Source organism: Chrysochloris asiatica, unplaced genomic scaffold (assembly GCF_000296735.1).
Source record: "Chrysochloris asiatica unplaced genomic scaffold, ChrAsi1.0 scaffold00003, whole genome shotgun sequence".
NCBI classification, from domain to species: Eukaryota; Metazoa; Chordata; class Mammalia; order Afrosoricida; family Chrysochloridae; genus Chrysochloris; species Chrysochloris asiatica.
Window position 1 is genome coordinate 35669978 of NW_006408521.1, and position 22394 is coordinate 35692371.

Sequence of the window (22394 nt, forward strand, 5' to 3'; positions counted from 1 at the left end):
GTGTATTCCAACTGACAAGTCCATGTGTACTGTTGAAATAAAGGTATTTCCTTCCAATGACGATAGATATCCTTAGTCTTTTGTATCACCAAGGTCATTATTTCCAACTACTTATCCTCTTGTTTGGTTTCCAACTTTTGCATTCCAATCAGCAGTAATTATCAAAGAATCTTGATGGAATGTTTGGTCAATTTCAGACTGCATAAATTGAAATACATTCATTCTCCTTTACTGGGGACTGGAGGTCATTAGAATTTCTAGGAGGTGCAGTCAAAGTGGGGAAATTACTCCCAGTTCTTTCTCTCTGTCTGTCTCTGGAATCTATAGGTAGATGCTTAACCAAAGGTCTTGTAGCACCTGGTGCTGTTGACCCAATAGAGAGAAGCAGAGTGATCTTTCTGCTTAGCAAAATCCTGGGCACTAACTCTGTCTCCCAATGGACACAAAGCAGGCAACTTGACTGTGAGCTCCTCTTCTTCCGCCCCCTACTTTGTTACATTGTTTTCATTATTAAGTGCTTTTGAGTCAATTCTGACCCATAGCCATCCTGCATAGGGTTTCCAATGAGCAGCTGGTGGGTTTGAACCACCATCCTTGTAGTTAGTAATCCAGTTCTTATCCTACAGCGCCACACCTAGTTCAGTTACCTGAAATTAATTTTTAATGAACCCAAGGTCACAAGCCATCTTAATCTTTTTTTTTTTTTCCTTTTTTCAAATAATTTAAATAAATAAGTCAAGTAATACATGTTTACTGAGAAACAATGAAATATGAGGGCCAACAAAATGGAAAAGAAAAACAACAAAAAAACCCAAAATACAGCGTGCAATGCCTACACTCAGTCATAACTTCAGGCAAATGTTTTGAGGAATACTTTTCTTAGATTTTCATAATTATGTCCCTTTTTTGAAAAAAAGTGGAATTTCATAGAAAACAATGATCCAGAAATATATGTAGCTTGCTTCTATTATGTGCCAGGTACATTTCTAGGGACAAGGGATCTATCCAGGAACAAAGAGAAAAAATATCCTCCCTCAGGGGCTTATGTTTATACAAGTTTGCAATCTGTTTTCGTTTGTTTTTTTCTCTAGTATTTTGTAGAAAGTTACCTACCTAATTCAAGAAATGTATAATCTATCTTTTTACAGCATATATGCAGAAGGTCACCAGTTGTTTATGCCATGTGAAAATCATTTCTCCCAAGGAAACAAATAAAAAAGCAAATATTTAATAAGTGATTATGATCATATACAGGGTCGCTATGAGTTGGAACCGACTTGATGGCACTTAGTAACAACAATGATGTACAAACAGCTAGAGATGTTGAGTGGGCTGCCCCAAAGAATAAGAACCTCACCTTCAAATATAAGAAAATGGAAATCGAGTAAAAGAACAAAAATATAGAAACAGAAGTCAGGTGTTGAGTAACACATTACAGGTATCTTTTTGAGCTTGGTTGCGAACTTGTTAGGGTTTCCAAGGCTATAAATCTTTATGGGAGAACAGCTGGTAGATTCAAACTGCTGACCTTACAACCCAACTCTAATCCACTATGCTTCTCACCCTCCTATTGTTGTTAAGTGCCATTGAGCCGGTTCCAATCCATAGTGACCCTATATAGGGTTTCTAAGAAGTGGCTGGTGAACTTGAACCACAAACCTTGAGGTTTAAAAGGCTTTGCCATCCAACACATTAACATTAGCTCGCAGCGCCACACCAGACCTCCTGTGTTTGGGCATTATTACTATGAATTTCACTATAAACAAAAGGATGGCAATATCAACAATCATGCTAAGAGCCACCCTAAACGACTGCTTTGTTGTTCTTGTGAAATTGCAGTTGAATCAGTTCTGACCCACTGCGACCCTGTATAGGGTTTCCAAGGAGCAGCTGGTAAGCTTGAACCGTACACCTTGCAGTTCAAATGGCTCTGCAGTCTGGCACATGAACTCAGAGCACCACACCAGAACTGCTTACTACCTGCCAAATGCTACTTTATAAATACTTTAATAATCAAGTTTGTCCCTTATCCTTCCAACAACCTATTAAAATCATCATTTCTATTTTACAGGTAAAGAAAATTTGGTGCAGAGTTTCAAAGTTAATTGTTCATGTTCCCATTATAAATGGCAGATGCAGGGATTCAACTAACCACTAACCATTATGCTATATTTAAAAGTCATGTACCCTTTTCAATGAATTAAGATGTGTCTTGCCCATGGTTGTGTGGACAGCCAGAAAGAAGCAGTCCCTAGAATACGTTCTACGATAGAAATATCCCCATGACAGAAAGGCTTGCTACCTCACCTGGAGGACTGGGTGTTGACCCATATCATCACCACTCTACTGTCCTACAGAGCCTTTCACAGGTTGTTCCCTATTGGGGTTACAATTTCCATTGCGAGGCTGTTGGAATCTATGGGGTTTGGCGCTCCATGGGAAAAATAAAACAAATTGTACAAACACCCCAAGGGGTCTATATAGAGCTGAACACTCCCATGTAAATTTTAGGCAAATGATTTTCTTGGAGTTCCTGGTGATGTAAATGATTATCATGCTGGGCTATTAATCTAAAGGTTGAAGGTTTGAATCCACCAAGAGTCACCTCAGATGAAAGGTCTGGCAATTTACTTTAAGAAATCAACCATTAGAACCACAGGGAGGAAGTCAGATAACTCTAGTTGCAGGGAGGGGGTTGTAATCATAAAAATGAAACAAAGACGTGTATAATCTGTTGAATGTAAAACTGAAGATCTTGTCTGTAAATCTTCACTCAATTCACAACAAAACGTTTTTTAAAAGCTGGATAACTAAAACTAGTATTTCAGAATGGATTAGCCAAACAACCAACCAACCACTGGAAAATCTATGTTGTTGTTGTTGTTAAGTGCTGTCGAGTCCATTTCGACCCACAGCAACCCTCTTTAGGGTTTCCGAGGAACAGCTGGTGAGCTTGAACCGCCGACCTTGCAGTTCAAACAGCTTTGTAGTCTGGCGCATTAACCCACAGGGCCCCACCAGGACTCCTATCTATGTGCACAATAATTAGATCACTATGAGTTAGAACCAACTCAAGAGAAATTGATTCAGAATCCCTGTTGTTATGTGTCTTCTCTTCAGTTCTGACTCATAGTGAGGAAGGTTTCTGAGGAGTTGCTGGTGGGTTTGAACCACCAACCTTGCAGTTAGCAGGCCAAGGTTTATTCTACAGGACTAGACAGCTTATTAAACACTTTCTGGTCTCTGCACCTCTATCAGGTGAATCAAAGCAGGTACTTGTAAGGCTCTACTTTGAGAAACACTGCCCTGAGCACCTATAAGAAAGCTCATAGTTGCCCACTTAAGAATCTATCTGTTCAACACAACAGAAGAAAGGACCGGGGAGGTTTCTAAACCATGGTAAAAGACTATGTGCCCCAAATAGGCATTTTCTCTTTAATGATTCCAACCAAGAGAAGGTGCTGGAAAGTACTGAGACAAGGGAAGGCCTTTCACTTTTAACCCCCACATAAGCCCTGGAGCAAAGGATTGATGGCAGATGATTTTAAGTACCAACAGTCCCTGTCACTCTAATTAGAAGATGGCTACAGGCTTCAGTCCCTTGCCTCCAGGGCACAACATGATTATCTAGTTGTCTGTTATCACAATTCCTATTAGTGCATTCTTTACAAAATGCACAAGTTACCCACCTGGTCACTCTAGGGTCATTAGCCAGCAGGGAGAAACTAACAGCACATCCCATACATCCTTGGCGGATAACAAGACACCATATATTAATAACTTCAGGCGAGCCAGGCATGAGGATGGACAGAGGTGAGGACTTTGATCAAGTTGCACCAACAGCAGCTTACCATCAAAACAAGCACAGCCCATGAGTGACCTGAGAACAGGGTGGTATGGAAGTGAGAGCCCAGAGATGGGCTGCCCGTGCCAAGAACTCTCCTACCATCCTCTGCACTGATAAGAATCATGACATTAGATAACTTTTAAGTTCCTAGGAATTTAAAAATAAACCCTTAATAAGGAGCAGCAAGATGTAACAGGAAGAGCCTTGGTACCCTAAAGGACAATAATCCAGTCCCATCTCCTTCACCTTCTAGCTGTGGGATCTTGGGCAAGTGTTTAAATGCCTTGGAGTCTCATTTTCATGGTGTCAGAAAGGCTAATAAAGTCAAGTCTGTAAGAATATTGTGGGGATTAAGCAAAATAATGTGGTAACATTCTAGACACCTCCATAAAGCTACATATTAAATTGATGATTATTTATATTGCTATTGTAAGAGGCTCTTCTTTGATTACCAATGTGTCTTATCTGGTTATAGAGAGTTTTGCCTGTGGTTCAGCAAAGGCTAGCCCCACCAAAGTTAGCAACAGTGAACGATAGTAACTGGTGACTGGATCACAATCCTTCAGCATATGAAACTCCATTAGTATCAAAAGGTGTTCCTCCGACTTCTCAGGTTGACTTCCCCACTGTTGACATTAGAGGTTCCCTTGATGGAAACTACCTTTAGTAACTTTGTTTAGTGAGATTTAATCTGCACAAGACAAATAGGAAGAAAGGTAGCTCTAGTACCTGCCCATCCCCTACCCTGTCCTGCAATAACTCACCACTAGTAATTTCATCTCCAAAGTCTATCAGAAGCAGAACACAGAAATGGGTTACTGTTGGGTACTTACGCCCAAAAATTCAATCATATCTCTTTAAGGCCACTTTTTAGTGGGTTTAAAAATGCCATGCACATGACTTTTGATGAGAACTTTCACTGAAGCCCAGCGGAACCTAGAAATCAGGAGCTCTACACTCAATATAAGGATCTCTGGTGGTTACAGAATCGGGCTGCAAACTGCAAGGTCAGCAGTTTGAAACTACCAGCTGTTCCGTGGGAGAACGTTGAGGCTTTCTGCTCCTGTAGAGATTTACAGCCTTGGAAACCCTGTTCAGGGTCTCTATGGGTTGGAACTGACTTGACGGCACTTAACAACACTCAATATATATATATATGTCCTCCTATAATGACATAGTGGACACAGGTTCACAGTACCAGGAAACCATGAGGCCATGATGCAGCTGTGTTCTACCTCATGCCTGAGGCAAGGTTGCTGTTGTTAAGTGCTGTCAAGCTGGTTCTGACTCAACCCTGTATAAGGTTTCTGAGGAGCAGCTGGTGGGTTTGAACTGCTGCCCTTGCAGTTCGCAGCCCAGTACTGATGCTACAGCACCACACCAGGAGTCCTGTTGCAAGATAACACTGGGCAAAACCAAGAATCAGTCATATAATTTCCTAATAGAAATGTCTTGATTTCCACATCCAAGGAATGTTAAAAAAAAAAAGAAAAAAAAAGTGCCTTCCTTTTGCTTAGGACTGTGGTGAGACTAAAACATTAGTGATAGAAGCAGTTTCCCAATCTTTGAAAACTGAAGCAGTTTGAAAGAGGAAAAGGGCTCTAGCAAATCTCAAGGGAGTGTAACAACATTCAGGAGTTCTATAGAAAAAGGCACGCTATCTGTATGCATGTGTGAAATTTCATGTAGGGTTACCTACCTCTGTTTTAGAACTAGCTCTGCTCTTTCATTATAAATCTTGCACAGTGAGTATCTGTCATCCTTCTAGCCAACCATTCGTCTATTGCATCTATCCGATCTGAGCTGTGCCCACGCTCCTCAGGAATGACTCTGACACACTTCTGTGGGTCTGGCTCCTCCCAAAGCAGACCCCACATGTTCTCTACCATCACCTTTGGCCACTACAAAGATTTCTTTGGCAGTGTTCCTTCCAGTAGACGCAGGTGCTTTCTCCACACTTTCTAGCCAAAGATGATGGACAGGAATTGAGACAGATTCAAAGACAGGACAGATATTTTACTTGTTTAATGACTTCACATAAACTGACAAGCAGGACAATTAATTTATGTACCAGGTAGCCTGGTAAGTGATATTTATGAGCAAGAATTTAGGAACAACAAAAGTATTTTTGTGAAAACTCTGAGTGTGGGAAATGCCAAGGTAAACCATGAAACAATGAAGATCCCTAGTTGAGATTTAATGTGCAAATAAGAACAATGACAAAAGTGACCGCTTATGTTTTTGTTTTCCGATAAGGCTGAGAAAACAGAACACACAACTCACTAAGCGATTGATGTACGCATATTTTCTTTAAATCTTATTTTTGAAGTGTTTTCTAAGATTGAAGAATAATTGCATATATTTTTTTTTTATTTAAAGTGGGTTCATTTCCTAAAGACTTAGGAATTTTAACTTTACTTATATACTTATATCATCTTTTCAGCTCAAAATATTCTTGGAATATTGCCATCTCTTTTTTAAAATCCATCCCACATTTTAAGATTCAATTGACACTCTAGTTCTGCAGTAAAGTTTGAAGACCACTCCAGCCAAATGATATCCATCCATCTCTGAGCTCCAATATCAATGTGTACCCCCTACCAAGAACGCCTCTTGAAGTCCTGGTGTGGCGCTGTGGGCTAATGCACCAGACTTCAAAGCTGTTTGAACCACAAGGTCGGTGGTTCAAGCTCACCAGCTACTCCTCAGACACCCAATACAGGGTTGCTATCCTCTTAGGAGGATTCCCTGGGTTTAAGACTGAATACTCTTAGAAGGCAGAGGTGATTTCTTTTAATATGCATGCACTGTTGTTGTTAAGTGTTGTTGTTGTTAAGTGCTGTCAAGTCATTTCCGACCCATAGTGGCCCAGTATAGGGTTTCCGAGGAGCATCTGGTAAGCTTGAACTACCGACCTTATAATCTGGCACATTAACCCACAGCGCCACACCAGGTCTCCATGTATGAACTAGTCAATACATATCCCTTTCACCAGTGCCTGACACATATTAGAAACTCAATAAATATTTATAGAATTTAAAGTAAATATGACACCTTACATAAAGTTCTTAGCAACTTGCTTGCACACAGTGAAAACAAAAGACAAACCCAAAAAACAAAAACAAAAAACATCATCAATGAGTCAATTGTAACTCAAAGCAAAACTGCCCCAAAGTGTTTCCAAAACTGTAATCTTTATGGAAGCGAACTGCCACATCTTTCCCCAGCAGAACGGCTGGTGGATTCCAACTGCCAATCTTCCTGTTAAGAACCCAGAACAGTAATCTCTATGCCAACAGGTTACATGAAATCCACTTCTTAAATGTAAGCAATTATTAATCTTATTGTTGTTGTTGTTGTTGTTAATTACCGTGGCGTCAATTCCAACTCATAGTGACCCTGCACAGGGTTTCTGAGGCTATAAATCTTTACGGGAGCAGAACGTCTCGTCTTTCTCCCACGGAACTGCTGGTAGTTTCAAACTGCTGACCTTGTGGTTCACAGCCCAATTCGTAACCTCTATGTTATAAATAAACTTAATTATTCTTAAAATTTCATACCCATGTCTCTGAAGTTTCCAGTGTCCCTTTAAATAAAAAAATTCAGAGTCAACAGTCACATTAATTTATCATATTGAAGATCGGGCAGTGTTTCATTCAGTTGTGCATAAGGTCACTATGAGTTGGTACCGACTCGATGGCACCTAACAACAACAATAATAGAATCCTATTAAATATCTAAGGTATTTTTATAGGCCAATCTTAGATTTGTTGTTGTTGTTAAGTGCCATCGAGTCGATTCCGACCCAGATTAAACCTTTTGTTTTTGTCTTAAAATAAGATTATTAACATGAAGATGAGATAAAAGATACCAAATAAACTATCTTATTCTGAAAATCCACGTACATAAATTGAAAGGATAGCCCGCTTATATCTACAATATCTGAAGGTCCTGAGAGTAAGTATGCACATGAGCCATGGGAAGAGGAACAGTCATGTGCAGTACAAGGCCTGCTCAAAGGTCCAGGGTCTTGGCCAATATGCCATCTCTCTATCCCCTGCACTATCCGCACATATAAACATAGCACTGCATCAACAATTACATTAATTTCAAGCTTGCGATGGTACTCCAGTCTATCAGTATAGAGTTATGTATGGATGGTGAAATTGAAGCAATAAATTTCAAAATGTTATGACTATAGATCTAATTTTTGTGTACCTCCACAACTAGAACCCATGATTTTTGACTGGCAGGTGGGAATCTTCCTTCAAACAAACACTCGGATTATTATTCAATGAGTAACTACTATGCACCGTCCACAGAGCATACATGGCAAATCTTCAGGAACAAACCCTGTAAAAACAGTACTAACTATGATGCTCCAAGTCGCATGCTGGTCAGCAGGAAAGCTATGATAGGAACTTAAATATCTGTTTCCCAACCTGCTTCTTTCCTCCTGCCACAGCACAGTTTGCTTTGGTTAATAGCATGAAACAACAGATCAGAGAAGTAATTATGTGGGCTTGCTAAAATCTTTAAGCATTTTACTTAAAAAAAAAAAATTAAAATATATCAAGTCGTGTTCATATCCAATCTCTCTATACAATCAGAATTTGCTGTTACCACAGAAAAAGAATCTATTACTGAAGAACAACAGATCTGAAAGCTGAATGATTGCAGGTTACCTCACGCTCAATGAATCACCTGGTGCAGATTCCATGTCTCCTAAAAGATGAAGAAGTGGGTGGGAAACAGAACAACTAAATCACTACTTAAGGTAAGGCGTGCATGTGACAGGCACAAAAGTCCTTTCTTGACTATAGAGAGATGAAGTTTCCAGCTAACCATATACACTCCTCCCACCATGTTCTGAAATCCACCCAAGATAGAAGTATTTGAAATACAGATGCCAAAAGGTCTGAATTTTCTGTTCTACCTAAAAGTCTATGGAGTCCTGATGTGGTTTTGCTACACGATAATGCACTGGACTGCAAGGTTAGTTTGAACCCCAAGGTAAGCAGTTCAAACCCACCAGCCACTCCTCTGAAACCCTATACAGTGTTGCTGTGGATTGGAACCAACTAGACAACACTTAACAACAACAACCTGAAAGTCTATAGGACAAGTTATTCTATACAGATCTCTCTGAGTTCTATCCTCTGCTTTGCCACTGACCTCCTACATCCTCTTGGCAAATTATGTAGCTTAGTGGAGCTTCAGTTTCCTCCTCTGTGTAACAGGAATGATAATACTACCCATAGATACTGTAGTGGAACCCATTCTGACTCACAGTGACCCTCCTGATCACAAAGAACTGTCTTATCGGGTTTCTGACGCTGTAAATCTTTAGGGAACCAGACTGCCACATCTTTCTCCTACACAGCAGCAGCTAGTGGATTAGAACGGCCATCCTCCCAGTTAGCAGTTGAGACCCTACCCACTGCATTATCAGGGCTCTGCATTAGAACACTGCTGTTGCTGTGCTGTCCTTATTACATGCCATCGAATGGGTTCCAACTCACAACAACTCACATCGCAGTTAGAAGTCCAGTGCTTATCCTACAGTGCTACACCAGGACTTCATAATACTGCTGCTGCTGTGTGCTGGAAAGTGAGTTCTGACTCAATGCGTACCTGTATAGGGTTTCCGAATCTTTACGGAAGCAGATATCTTTATGTTTCTCCCATGGAGTGGATGGTGGATTTGAACTTGTGACCTTGAGTTTAGAAGCCCCATGCATAACCCGCTATACTACGAGGACTCCCTTTCATAATACTAGTCACAACAAAATTAAGTAATATGACAAATGTAAGGCATTTATCGGAAAACTCAGCACAGACTGGGACTCAGGTTAGTCACCAAAGTTGATGGCAAGTGTCAAGTCTCAGAACACCTAAAGGCAAAGAAATCCACTGAAATCCATCAGACCCCCATGCTCTTTAATAAGCGTAGTGATTATGAATGGGGCTGCGAACCTTAAGGTCAGCAGTTCGAAACTACCAGCTGCTCCACGGGAGAAAGATGAGGCTTTCTGCTCCTGTAAAGATTTACAGCCTCGGAAACCCTGTTCAGGGTCGCTATGGGTCGGAACCGACTCGAAGACACTTAACAACAACAACAACAAAGCTAAGAGTGGCAAAATGTAAGTTAAAGTTTCTATTAACAATTCTTATAAAGCTATTGCCAGTGAGAATGGGACAGAGTAATCAACTGAATTCTTCAAATTAACTCCAGCAAAAAATATATACATAAAGAGTTATTAACACTTGCAACCTACCAACAAGTATTTTAAAGGATTAATGTGCATAGCATTTAGAAATTTCTTGGAAATAAAGGAATAAACATGCACATATCACACACAAACACACACACACACACAAACAAATCTATATTTTTTAACACACTAAGATTACTACATAAATTTAGACCAGAGCACAGCATGTCTCAGATGAGTAGGGTAGGAACAATATGTTCTTGCATATGACACCAGGCTCATGACAAATGATTCATAGCCAGCACCTTTCATGCCAAAAGATCCCCCCAGGTGTTCCACCAACGGTTTCCATCAAGAAGACTGCAGAATAGAGGAATCACAGCACACCCACGGCTGAGGTAGGAAGTCATGTCTTTACACAACTGCACAAGTCCAACCATGGAGGGGGCAGGAAAGAGAACCACAGGAAGTGAGAGAACTATCTAGAATCCCTCAGAAGCTTGACAGGCAGGCTCTAATTACCATACATTTGCACCTTTAATGCAGGTATGATTGTAATCAGTGGCCCTTCAGCTAAAGGTGGGGCAAATCCAGAGGCTGGGAGTTGCCTGTGGCATCAAGGGGATGGCCCATAGCTTTATGAAGGAGGATGTTTATAAAATGGCAAGGTGAGAGCCCCCAATCATGTCTTCAGGTGTAGATGAGCTGATTTCCTGCTCTGGGGAAAAGTAGAGTGCCCTGGAATGAGAGTTACACAGGTGCGCTGAACTTTACAGTCAAACTGTACCTTTTATGTACATCTTGGCATGAAATTCTCTGTAATTAATCAGACAAGCTTGAGAGGTGAAGAAATTCACACTCCCAGTGTGATCCACTTGACAAGGTCACCCACACATCAGTAGACCTAGAACTCAGATCTCCACTCAGTTTTTTCATGCCACAGAATTACAACAAGTTTCTTTCTGCCTCCCCTTCATTTAAAAATATTTTTAACTTTGTGTCTCCTATGCACCCTGGACCTATAAATAGGGTCAGCTTTGGAGGACCAGGATAAAGATGGTCTCTCTTCTTCCACAATCTATATGTATATACTGGGGGGGGGGGGATGTGTGTGAATGTGGAAAGCGCCAGGGGGTCTCCTTAAGTAATGTGAGAGTTTAGAGAGTGTCGATTTCATTAGTTCACATGATTTGGGTGCTCTTACCTTGTGCATTCACCTTCTTGGTTATGCCCAGCACTGTCTCTGATTTCCTTGTATTTCACCCTGGTCCCAGTAAACCCCACTGGGATTATAAACACCACTGGGGGTGGGGGAGAAGAGGAGAGGGAGAAAGACCTCACTGGATCTGGCGCCATTTCTTAAAAGGAGTTTCAAATTTGCCAAAGATGTACTCTCTTTTTCTCACTCTTTCCAAGATCTTTTAAGAGATGATGAACTACAGCAGAGGTCTAACGGGTGAGTGATATTTTACAGTCTGAATTATATTAAAAGCCAGAATATTTTGAGTCCAAGGTCCTTTGCTTCTGAATATAAGAAGATCTAACATATTTGATGTGTTTAAAATCTCCTTTTAAAGCCAGAAGCTTTAAGTTAATCACTGAAAGCAATGAGAAAGTTATTCAATCAGTTAAAGAAGATTCAGGCTCAAATTGGAGGCTTAATATTCATGGTTATGATATGAAAGATATGATAGTTAAGGTAGGGAATAAGGGCAAAGGTCCCTAGAACTTGAATGGAAGGAATTTCTACTTCAATTATTTGATTAAACCACTCCTGAGAACCATATAAAACCACAGTCTCTCTCATGAATGCCGAATTGTAGGAAAACCTGCCAGTGCTCTCAGGCTTGAGACATCAACACAAAATACTATTATCCTGATTTTCCTTAGCACAATTTCTGTCTTTGTACCTGAGAAAATCCATAACGATAGACTATTATCTTTTTTTAAATGTTCACAACTTTTATTGAAAGGAAACTAACAATGGGCACAACTCAGTAAAGTGGCACAACTCTGTGAAGGTTTCTGACAGTTACCTCACAACTGAAAGCACTGTGGAAGGTCCTAGGAGATTTCCTGATAGAAGCCCCAACTTTTATTATTATTTTTATTATTTGTCTTCAATTGCCAAGCCTTGGTTTTAATGCTCTTGTCATCTGCCAAGAGAACTTTCTACACTTTCACGTTGTCTTCAGTTGTCACCATCTGAGCTGGTTCTTAACTATTTCAGCTCCTTGAAGTTTCTAGGCTTAGTAGAAATTGGAGTGGCTCTGACAGATTGCAGACATGTAGCAAATCGAAAACCATCCCTGACTTGGCGAAAGCATAGATGTCCACCTCAATTTGTACTCTCAGCATTCTGTAATCCAGAGACCACCTTCCTCCCTCCATAACGGGAGAGCCAGTCTTTATACATGCCATTCACTAGAGAAGGTCAGACCATGGGGGAAACAGGCAATTGTTGTCTTGGGTTATAGCTGATCTTTCTGGGACTACTCATGCTGGAGAACAACCGTTCATTCACAGGCTGGAAAGTCCCAGCTCTCAAAGCACACTCCCTAGTGCTATTAGATGATGCTGGAGTGTTCCCGCCCTGAAACTTGCAGCCACTTGGTCCCCAGAAACAGGGAATACACTAAGGGCGCCTATTGTCTACTGCAGTTCTCCTCCCCTGTGGGGAAGGAGTTGTTAGGAGCCCTGCATAAAACAGACTATAAAGCCTACAAATATGTCTTCTTGATCTGATTTGAGCTGGTGAGTAAGTCTACCAAGTAAAGGGAAAGTCACTTGAGGGAATGCCAGCCTGTGTGAAAATTTAACCCTTTTGCCCCCATATCCTGAATCCTTTAACTACAAAATCTTCTGTTTCACACACTAATGCAGAACCGAGAAAACCGGATTTCAGTGCTGTTTGCATCTTTCATCAGGGTCGAGATACGACTTGGAAGGTGGTAGTAAGGTTCTGGGGTGAAGGTAGGTCTACTGGTAGCCAAGAATAACTCCTGGGGAATGAGGGCAGCCAAGACTTCGGTTTAGGGTATCCCTCGTGTCCAGGAGCCACATTCCCCCTCCTCCTTCCATCATACTACAGGGCTTTAACCCCTTCCACCATTCACCCCTTGACCAGGAGTCCCATTCTACTCACGCTGCTGTTGTGGCCAGACCAATGGACCATAGCTTGGTTGTGTGCTGAGTCGCCGGTCAGTGCAAACGTGGTGCTGGTCAGTCGCAGCTCTTCCATCCGGAAGCGGGTGGCTTTGTCCGGATCCCGCTCCGGAGTCCCTGGCTTCTGCTGCCCTCCATCCCTTAGCACTCCCCGGGCACTCCGACTCGCGCCTTCTCCGCGTTCAGCCTTCTCGGAATCCGCTCCGCTCCGTCTCCTCCGACCGGAGCGCGCATCACCCTCCATCGACAACCCAGTGCCCCCGGCTTGCTCCAGGGCAAGCGCTCTGTCCCCGGGGGCCACTAAGAACAGGGGACGCCTAAGGAAGGGTAGGGGCGTGGCAGGGGCCCTACCTTGCAGTCCCTGGGGAGGGTAACCCCCTGGATTTGGGGCCCAGTGACGAGAGGAGCCAGGGTGCGGCGGGGGGCAGCAGGAATCGCCGCTGCAGACGCCCGGGGCCCAGAGGATCAAGAGCCCCGCGCCGGTAAGGAGCGCGCTCAGCCGGGCTGGGGAGCCGCCGCCGGCGCCAACTTTTCCCATCGCGGAGCGGCGAGGATGCAGAGGGGTCCCGGCCCAGAGGGGGCGGTGCGGGCTCTACGCGGACCGGCGTGAAGCAGGCGCTCAGGACCCCAACTCCATGCAAGTTGGGCCGCTGCGGGGCGGGCGGCGGCAGGCAGGTGGCGGCCGCTGCCCGGGCTGGGCTGGTGCCGAGCGCGGTTCGGACGAAGGAGCCGCCGCCGCGCGGGGGTGGAGCCCAACTGAAGGCGCGGGCGGAGGGGCGCGGGCGGCGCGGGCAGGAGGCGGGCGCTGCTAGGCTCCCACGGCCGCGTCCCGCTCCGAGCTGCGCTGCTCTCCCGGGCTGCGGGACTGGAGGCGCCGCCGCTGCCGCCTGCTCTGCGCCCCCGCGGCCGCCGGTCCCCCGCGCTGAGTCCGCGCGCTCCTCCCCCGGGGGCGGCCGGCCGCGGGCGCCAGGACCGCCACGCCACAGTGTCAGGGGTTCCCTATTCCTCCTTTATTATTTCACTCAGCCTCCGTTACTGTCTTTTTTCTTCTCTGTCTCTGGCTTTTTCCAGTACAGGAGCTTAGGGTGGATGGGTTCCTTCTCATTCCCTGCCTTAGTCTCTGTGCGTTGGCATTTTGACCTTACCAGAGCACAGCCTGTATGTCTGGCCGGGGGAGATCCCGGAAAGGCGGCAGCTGAAAGTGATGTAATTAAGGGAGCTGGGGGCAGAAAGGGAGGGGGTCCTCTGTCAATTACATGTTCAAAAAATACAGATTCTTGGCCTCCTAAAGCACTCTGTTTGAACCCCTTCTCCCTGCACTTAATCCCATTTAAAAGAGCACGCTCTTCATCTGAAATATCCCTTAAGTGTTTTCTGAGCTTCCTAAAAGACTTCCTGTCCTGAGGAAAGGAAGACCAAATTGTGAGGACTTGGAAGAAGTGACCCTGTTTACTTTGTTATTTTATCTCCAGTGTTTGGGACGGTGCCTTATACAATAGCTTATACAGTATACTATAGTCAGTAACTCAGCCATTGAATAAATACTTTTATATTTACATTTCAAACAATACGGAAAGGAAGCAGGGAGCTATATTTTCCTTGATCCAGTTGGTACCTAGTCCACATGCCTAATTAGCACTCTTAGCAATGCAATGTCAAGGCTGTTGAGGTGAGAGGTCAGGGGTGTTCTGTCATTAATTTCTTTGTAACCTCTGATAAGTCACCTTCCTAAATTGTAAAACTAAATGGTTGCATTAGATGACCTTTCAAATTCTTTCTATTCAAAAATTATAATCTCTGTCAAACCCAACTCCCCTGCTACTGTTCAGAAGTTCAGATTAAGATAGGTAGTAGGCTTTGAAAATTAAAGGGGAAAAAATTTCTCAAAACCCAAGCCTTTTTCAAGTAGACAGTTTGCTTCTAACGCCTGAAATATCTTGAAGCTCCTATACATCTTTTTATAATAGATCATTTCTCCCAAATTCATGAAACTTCTTGATGTTTTCCTAGAGAAGCCTCTCATACCCAGAGTGGCGCCATAAAAAGACTGTCTAAATTACTGTTCTATGAAGTCGAAGAAAAATGCCAACGATAGGAGGGCAGGTTTTTCAGTCAATAAGCTTCAGCACCTCAAAGGACAAAGAGGGCCCCGTTTGTTATTAAAGGAGACAGGCTCCCCTTCCCTATCCAGTCCTGTACCCACCTAAGAAGGACAGACTCTGGCAAGCTGTGGCCTCCAGAAGAGAAGAGAGCCAGAGGTCTTTCCTCCTCCCAAAATTGCAAATGCTCTTTGTCAAAGCCCAGGGCAGCTGTTTTCCTCTTCAGAAAGGTTTTCAAAGCTTTGCAGCATCCTTTGCTTAATGTTTTCTATCTCTGTCCTGCTAACCTCCTTTCCAGTCTGGATAAGTGTGTGGGAATTCCTCTAAAAGAAGAGACCAGGTTAAAAGCCGGAACCCAAATAATTTCCTATCTGGATTTAGGACTGGAAAAACCAAACAAGAAATGAAGAAATTAATGCATTTAAACTTTGCAAAACAAAATTTCAGATTTTGGGGTTTGTTGTTGTTTAGTGCCATCTAGTCAGTTCCAACTCATAGCAAGTCTGTATATAGGGTTTCTGAGGAGCAGCTGGTGGGTTTGAACTGCAGACCTTGCAGTTCAAACCAACCTTTTCTCGAACAGCGCCATTCCAGGGTGTCTTAGTTTGCTTCAAATGGACGCTCTTCCTGGAGAAATCTGGCACAAGTATTTTACTTTTATACCTGTTCTTCAATGATCTTTTCTGACAAAGTAGAAAGGTCAATACCAACAGATCCCTAAACCATCCCTTTTTTCTAGAAGACTTCAAGAAATAGGCTAATCCTGGAGGAATGTGGTACAAGTTTTTAATACAACCTTCCGCTAAGGAATCCAACAACTTTTATTAAAGTAATAAGCATGAGTAATGTCTCAGGAACATAATTAATATCAAGGACCAATCAGAGTATAGCTTTGAAATTCCTATTGTTGTTAAGTGCCATTGAGTCGATTCTGACCCATAGCAACCCTGTACAGGGTTTCCAAGGAGAAGCTGGTGAGATTGAACCACTGACCTCGCAGTTCAAACGACTTTGCAGTCTGACACCTTAGCCCACAGCGCTAAGGACTCTTTAATTGTGTATCTAGAATCTGGGTCTTATATGCAGACATTCCTCAAATCTCGTCTAAAACCACTCTGCTCTAAACTGCTATCATTCCTCATTCTCACTAGCCCAATAGCCTCCTTCCTGTTTGTTCTAATCTGCAATTGCTCAGCTCCAGCATTTCTCCAGGGTAACTCTGAGCCAACACCAACCCGATGGCACTTAACAACACATCCTTTCTCTACAATTGTCTTCTTCAAAGAGGGGTACAAGTACCTGAAAAATAGTCCATTTTTGTGCAGAAATGAAATGATAGAATGTTTTGAAATATTTAATTGTTATATAGATTCCTGAGTGACAAAAATGGTTGAATGGTGGATTACTAACCAGAACGTTGGCAGTGCAAACCACTCAGAGGCATCTAGGAAGTAAGGCTTGGCAATTTGCTTCCAAAAGGTCACTGCCTTGAAAACCTTATTGTTGTTGTTGTTAAGTGCCTTCTAGTCAGTTCTGACTCATAGCGACCCTGTATAGGATTCTCACGGAGCAGCTAGTGGGTTTGAACTGCCAACCTTGTGGTTCACAGTCCAGTACTGATCCTACAGTGCCACACCAGGAGTCCTGAAAACCTTGTGGAGTGCAGATGAAGTTCAGATGAAGATATTCTCTGTATACATGATGTTGCCACGAGTCGTCAATGACGTAACAGTAAGCAACAAGAAGACGTTTCATAGAGAAGATCAAAATGTAGATTTGCTAATCTGCTTCAGTAAAGATTAAAGGTAAGAAAACCCAATGAGGAAATTCTAACTCTGTCACATGGGGACACTCTGAATCAGAATCAACTAGACAACACCGAAGAACAACATAATTATACAGAGGTAGCCATCAGTCAGCGTCAACTTGATGGCAACTAACAACATCTAACTAATTATATTATTGTTGTTGTTAACTGCCGTTGATTCAGTTTTGACTCATAGCGACCCTGTGGAGGGTTTCTGAGGAGCGACTGGTGAGTTTGAACTGCTGACCTTGTGGTTCAAACCGACCTTTCAGTCCAGTGCTTATCTCCTTACCAGGACTCCATAACTAACTATAGTCAGAGTCATATAGACTGATAGATAATAGGTACTTTTTGGAGCCATGGGTTGATTGGTATACGTGATTTTAGTAGTCCAGACACCTACATACAAAGCAGCAAACGTGGTCTTTCAAAAGCATAAAGCAAATCATCCCTTCCACTTCTTAAGACTCTTTGGTAACTAACTTGTTACAGCAGACAGAGTGAGCATAGCCTCTGAGGCCTGTATGGGTCAGGCCCTGCTCGTTCCTCAATTACATTTGTCAGGATTCTCCCTCCTTAAACATACTCTCGCTGTGGGTTAATGCGCCAGACTGCAAAGCCGTTTGAACTGCAAGGTTGGGAGTAGTCCCATACAGGGTTGCTATGGGTCAGAACCAACTCGACAGCACTTAACAACAATATATATATTCTCCAGCCACTCTGGGCCACCACTTCCTCCAAGGTAACAATTTATTTTCCGCCTCAGGACATTTGCACATGCTATTTTACCTACCTGAAATCCCATTCCATTCCCATTACATAGCTGATTCCTCTCTTTGAAGCCTCCATTTTAAATATGCTTTCTAACAGAGACTTACTTTCCTTGACCACTAGCTAAAGAAAGAAAGAATTCCTAACACGTTTTCTGTCAGTCTCTTATTAATTTATTTTTAGAATAATCACCATCTCCTATTATTTTAGTTAACACCCTCTTCCCTTTTTTTCATAATCTGAAGCAAAGCTATGTGTGTGGAGGGACCATATCTGCTTGTCTAGTCTCTCCCAATGCCTCCCTCAGTACCAATTGGAAGCGGTTCATTGTAAGCGCTCTGTAAATAGTGTCTGTCTGATTTTGAGACACATGTGTAGCAACTCTACCTACACAACTCCTAGTAGCTAACACTTTGTAATTCAGATATTTACTACCTGCCAAAAACAGTATTTTAAGAATTTTATACGAGCTCTTGTAGTGTTGTTGTTGTTGTTAAGTGCCATCGAGTCGGTTCTGACCCATAGCGACCCTCAACAGGGTTTCTGAGGCTGTAAATCTTTACGGGAGCAGAAAGCCTCATCTTTCTCCTGCAGAGCAGCTGGTAGCTTCGAACTGCTGACCTTGCAGTTCGCAGCCTGATTCATAAGCACTACGCTACCAGAGCTCCTTTCTTGTAGTGTTAGTTACTAACAAAAGAACCAGCAGGCACTCGGCAGGAGAAAGGTGTCGTGGTCTGCTGTCAGTACCATCCAGTCGATTCTGACTTATAGCGAATTTCCAAGGAGTGGCTGCTGAATTTGAACTTTCAACCTTGAGGTTAGCAGTCCAGTGCTTGTCCTACAGTGCCACACGAGGAATCTGCCATAAAGATTGTCTTGTTGTTGTTAGGTGCGGTCAAGTCGGCACCAACTCATAATGACCTTATGCACAGCCGAACGAAACACTGCCCGATCCTGGGCCAACCTCATTACTGTTGCCACACTTGAGTCCATCAATGCTGCCACCTGGCCAATCCATCTCATTGGGGACCTTCCTCTTTTTCTCTGACCCTCCATCTTACCAAACATGATATCCTTCTCCAGTGACTGTTCCCTCCTGACCATATGTCCAAAGTATGAGAGACGAAGTTTGGCCATCTTGGCCTCTAAGGAGCACTTTGGCTGCACTTCTTCCAAACAGATCTATTGGTTCTTTTGGCAGCCCATGGCACTTTTAGTATTTTCCTCCAACACCATAACTCAAAGGCATCAATTCTTCTACACTATGGGGTGATTCTACTGTGTCCTATAGGGGCACTATGACTTGGAGCTGACTTAACATTAACAAGTTTTGGGTTTTGGGGGTAGTTTTTTCTTTCTTTCTTTTTCCAAAGTTTATCTTAGCAGCCTCGGAAACCCTGTACAAGGTCACTATGAGTCGGAACCGACTCCACGGCTCATGACCACCACCACCAGCAAGGCGAGAACATAGGCATCAGATTCCTCATATGCTCTTGACTTCATGCAATACTCTTACTATGCAACTCCAAATAATAACACAGGACATTTATTCAGGTTTTACTCTATACCAGACACTCTAAGTAGCACCTTGAATTGTTTTTAATAAATTTGCAAAAAACGATTCTGGAAACAAGTAAGTTAGCTGAGGGCAAATTCTGTATACTTCATTTTTATTTGCTTTGAATTTTTGTTTGGCAGGGTGACAATTTCAAATTTTACTATTCACATAGTCTTGCTGCATGAAATGCAAGTAACTGTCATACTGGTTTTTCTCTTTGGTTTTTCTCTTTGCCCCATTTCTAGATATTTCCTTCCCTGATGGATACCTTGGCTTCAGTTGTACAAAATCACATTATATCTCTCATTATTAGAGCAATGTCTTTTAATAGCTCTCAAAATACTTGGCTCCCCTTGGATACCATTGAGACAAGGTGTCTTGCATTTCAGATCAATTTCATGAAGAACCAGAGAAAGAAACTGGGGAGTAGAATATTCAGGTTCTTCTCATTACCTATCCAGGAAATGATGGGATTTTAAAAACTGCCTTTAAAAATACTGCCAGGTACCAACAAAGATGGCCTAGGTCTGAACCCAGTAATTGTATTTCTTCTCATACACCCCATCTAAGTGATTTTAGCAAAAAAACATAAGCCCTCTTATCTTTAAAAAAAAAAAAAAAATTATCTACCTGACTCATAAGGATGTCGTGAGAGTTAATTCAACTCTGTAAACCTCTTGGAGATAACTGCACTGCCTTGTATTTATGTAACTATTATCTCACATCAGACCTCTAAACAATTTGGGAATACATTTTTTTCTAGTTTAATAAATCTTGCAGCAACTCCAAAAGATAGGTAGGGGGCAGTTTTTGCCTGCATCTTACAGAATAAAAAGGACTGTATCCAAGGTCATAGAGTTAGAGGGAAAACTTAAAGCAGAATATTGTCATCCTTTTCTTCCCTCATTTGATCAACCCTGCTCCACACACACACATACACACACAAGTTGTATATACGTAAATTAAAGTTTCACGTTATTTTTGTTTTGTGATTATACATTACACAATCATTTCAGGTGTCAAGGATGGCTTCTATAATTAAATTGGAAAACAGAAGTATGAAATAATATCACTGTCACTGTGTGAACTCATATATGCACATTTATATTTTTCCATTTAGATAAACCCATCAGCTGCTCCTCACAAACCCTATACCAGGTCTCTGTAAGTTGGAACCAACTCGACAGCACTTACCAACAAGGATGATGACTTAATGTGAAACAGAGAAAATGGGCACTATGAAAATGTGAAGTTTATGTAGAGATGATATTATGTATTAGACTTTGAAAAATATTCCTTTATTAAAAAGCCTATGCATTAACATAACTTCAATCTAGTCTTAAAATTACCAGAAATCCTTCAAAAAGCATCTTGTAACTTCTTTCTGCTCTGGACTTCTCCAGCTTTTAGTCCAACACAGAATACATTTTTGTTTTTCTTTTCCCACCTCTCTTGTTGTTGTTAATTGCCGTTGAGACAATTCTTACTTGTATAGGGTTTCCAAAACTGTAAGTCTTTGCAGGAGCAGAAAGTCTCATGTTTTTCCCCCTGAAAGGACAACTGGAAGAAATAAATTCTTTGAGATACAGAGTTGCAGCTACATTTCACTTCTGCGTCTTCCAGAGATGGAAGTCTAACGGAAAGACAGGAGACTTGAGAAACAGAAAACAACCCAAAACATTCCGTTAGGGTTATCAAAAGGACGACCCAAAACTCCCATATCACAAAAAGTCTTTGATTACTCTATCCGCTCTCAGTCACCTCTTCCTTTCCAAAGAACTGATGAATGAGCTTAACAGCAAAGCCAAATCCAACAGACTACAACTCTGCCCCATATACAGTGCTGTTGTTTAGTGTGGACATGTGGGTTAGACTCCTATCCACCCTGTATAGTATTTCTGAGGAGTGGCTGGTGGGTTTGTACCACCGACCTAGTAATTAGCAGTCAGAGCTTATCCTATAGTGCCACACCTGGACAATGTAGTCATTGAAAAATAGTATCTGGAACTTCTCACTAAGCAGAGGAATAACCTGCAAAGAAAAAGAGTAAACAAACCAGACACTACCTAGCACAGTTGAGCAGACATTCACTGCTGTGTGCCAATTCTCATTTCTCTGTTTGATCTGGACAAAGAGCAGCTGGACTTCAGCCCTCAAGAGTCTAGCCATCTCAGCTGCATGTGAATCGCTGGGATTGGAACATAGGTGCACTGAAGGGATAGGCTGGAGAGGCGATCAAATGCGGAAGTTTATCTTGTCGGCTTCTGGAGCTGGGAGGCAGTGCTATGCAGGGTTTTAAATTCTAAACTTCAAAGTCAAAGCCCTAGATTTTTTTAAAAATTCTGTCTGTAGCTCACTAGCTGTGCAGCACCAATGACTTTTTGAACCTCTGTTACCTAACCTGTAAAATGGAACTTATATCACTTTCTGTTTCCTCTTATTTTTATTTATCAATCTTAGCTTCGAACTGCAAGGTCAGCAGTTCGAAACAACCAGTTCCGCAGGAGAAAGATGAGACTTTCTGCTCCCGTAAAAATTTACAGCCTCGGAAACCTTGTACAGGGTGGCTATGAGTCAGAACCGACTCCATGGCACATAACCACCATCACCACCTATGGCCTTTTTGCTGTATTCATTATATCCATTTTACTTTTATTTCTGATTTTTTTCATATAATTTCTTTCCTTTTTAACCTTTAGGCTTAATTTGCTCTTTTCTCTTCTTAGTATTGTCCACTCTCCACCCCCCCGCCCCCACATACCAGGTCATGTGTGCGTAGCCCTGCCTGGTGGCACAAACAGTTAAGCACTTGGCTACTAACTGTAGCTCTTTGGAGAACGACTTGGCAATCTGCTTCAGGGGAGATTACCACCTGTCACACGGGGTTGCTATCAGTAGCACTGACTCAGTGGCATCCACAAACAACCACACA

The 22394-nt window shown here is 42.4% G+C and overlaps 1 protein-coding gene across 3 annotated transcripts in view; it reads right to left on the reverse strand.

Annotated features, from left to right (window-relative positions):
* SORCS1 (sortilin-related VPS10 domain containing receptor 1) overlaps window positions 1-13933 on the reverse strand; it is a 749465-nt gene extending 735532 nt beyond the window's left edge. For 2 of the 3 annotated variants that reach the window (XM_006831326.1, XM_006831324.1), the window contains exon 1: window positions 13208-13933. In XM_006831326.1, coding sequence (XP_006831389.1) covers window positions 13208-13765 — 558 coding nt within the window. In that variant the 5' untranslated portion in view covers window positions 13766-13933. The remainder of the gene's footprint in view (window positions 1-13207) is intronic. The other variant, XM_006831325.1, reaches the window with a different exon arrangement.
* Between the last annotated feature and the right edge of the window lie 8461 nt (window positions 13934-22394).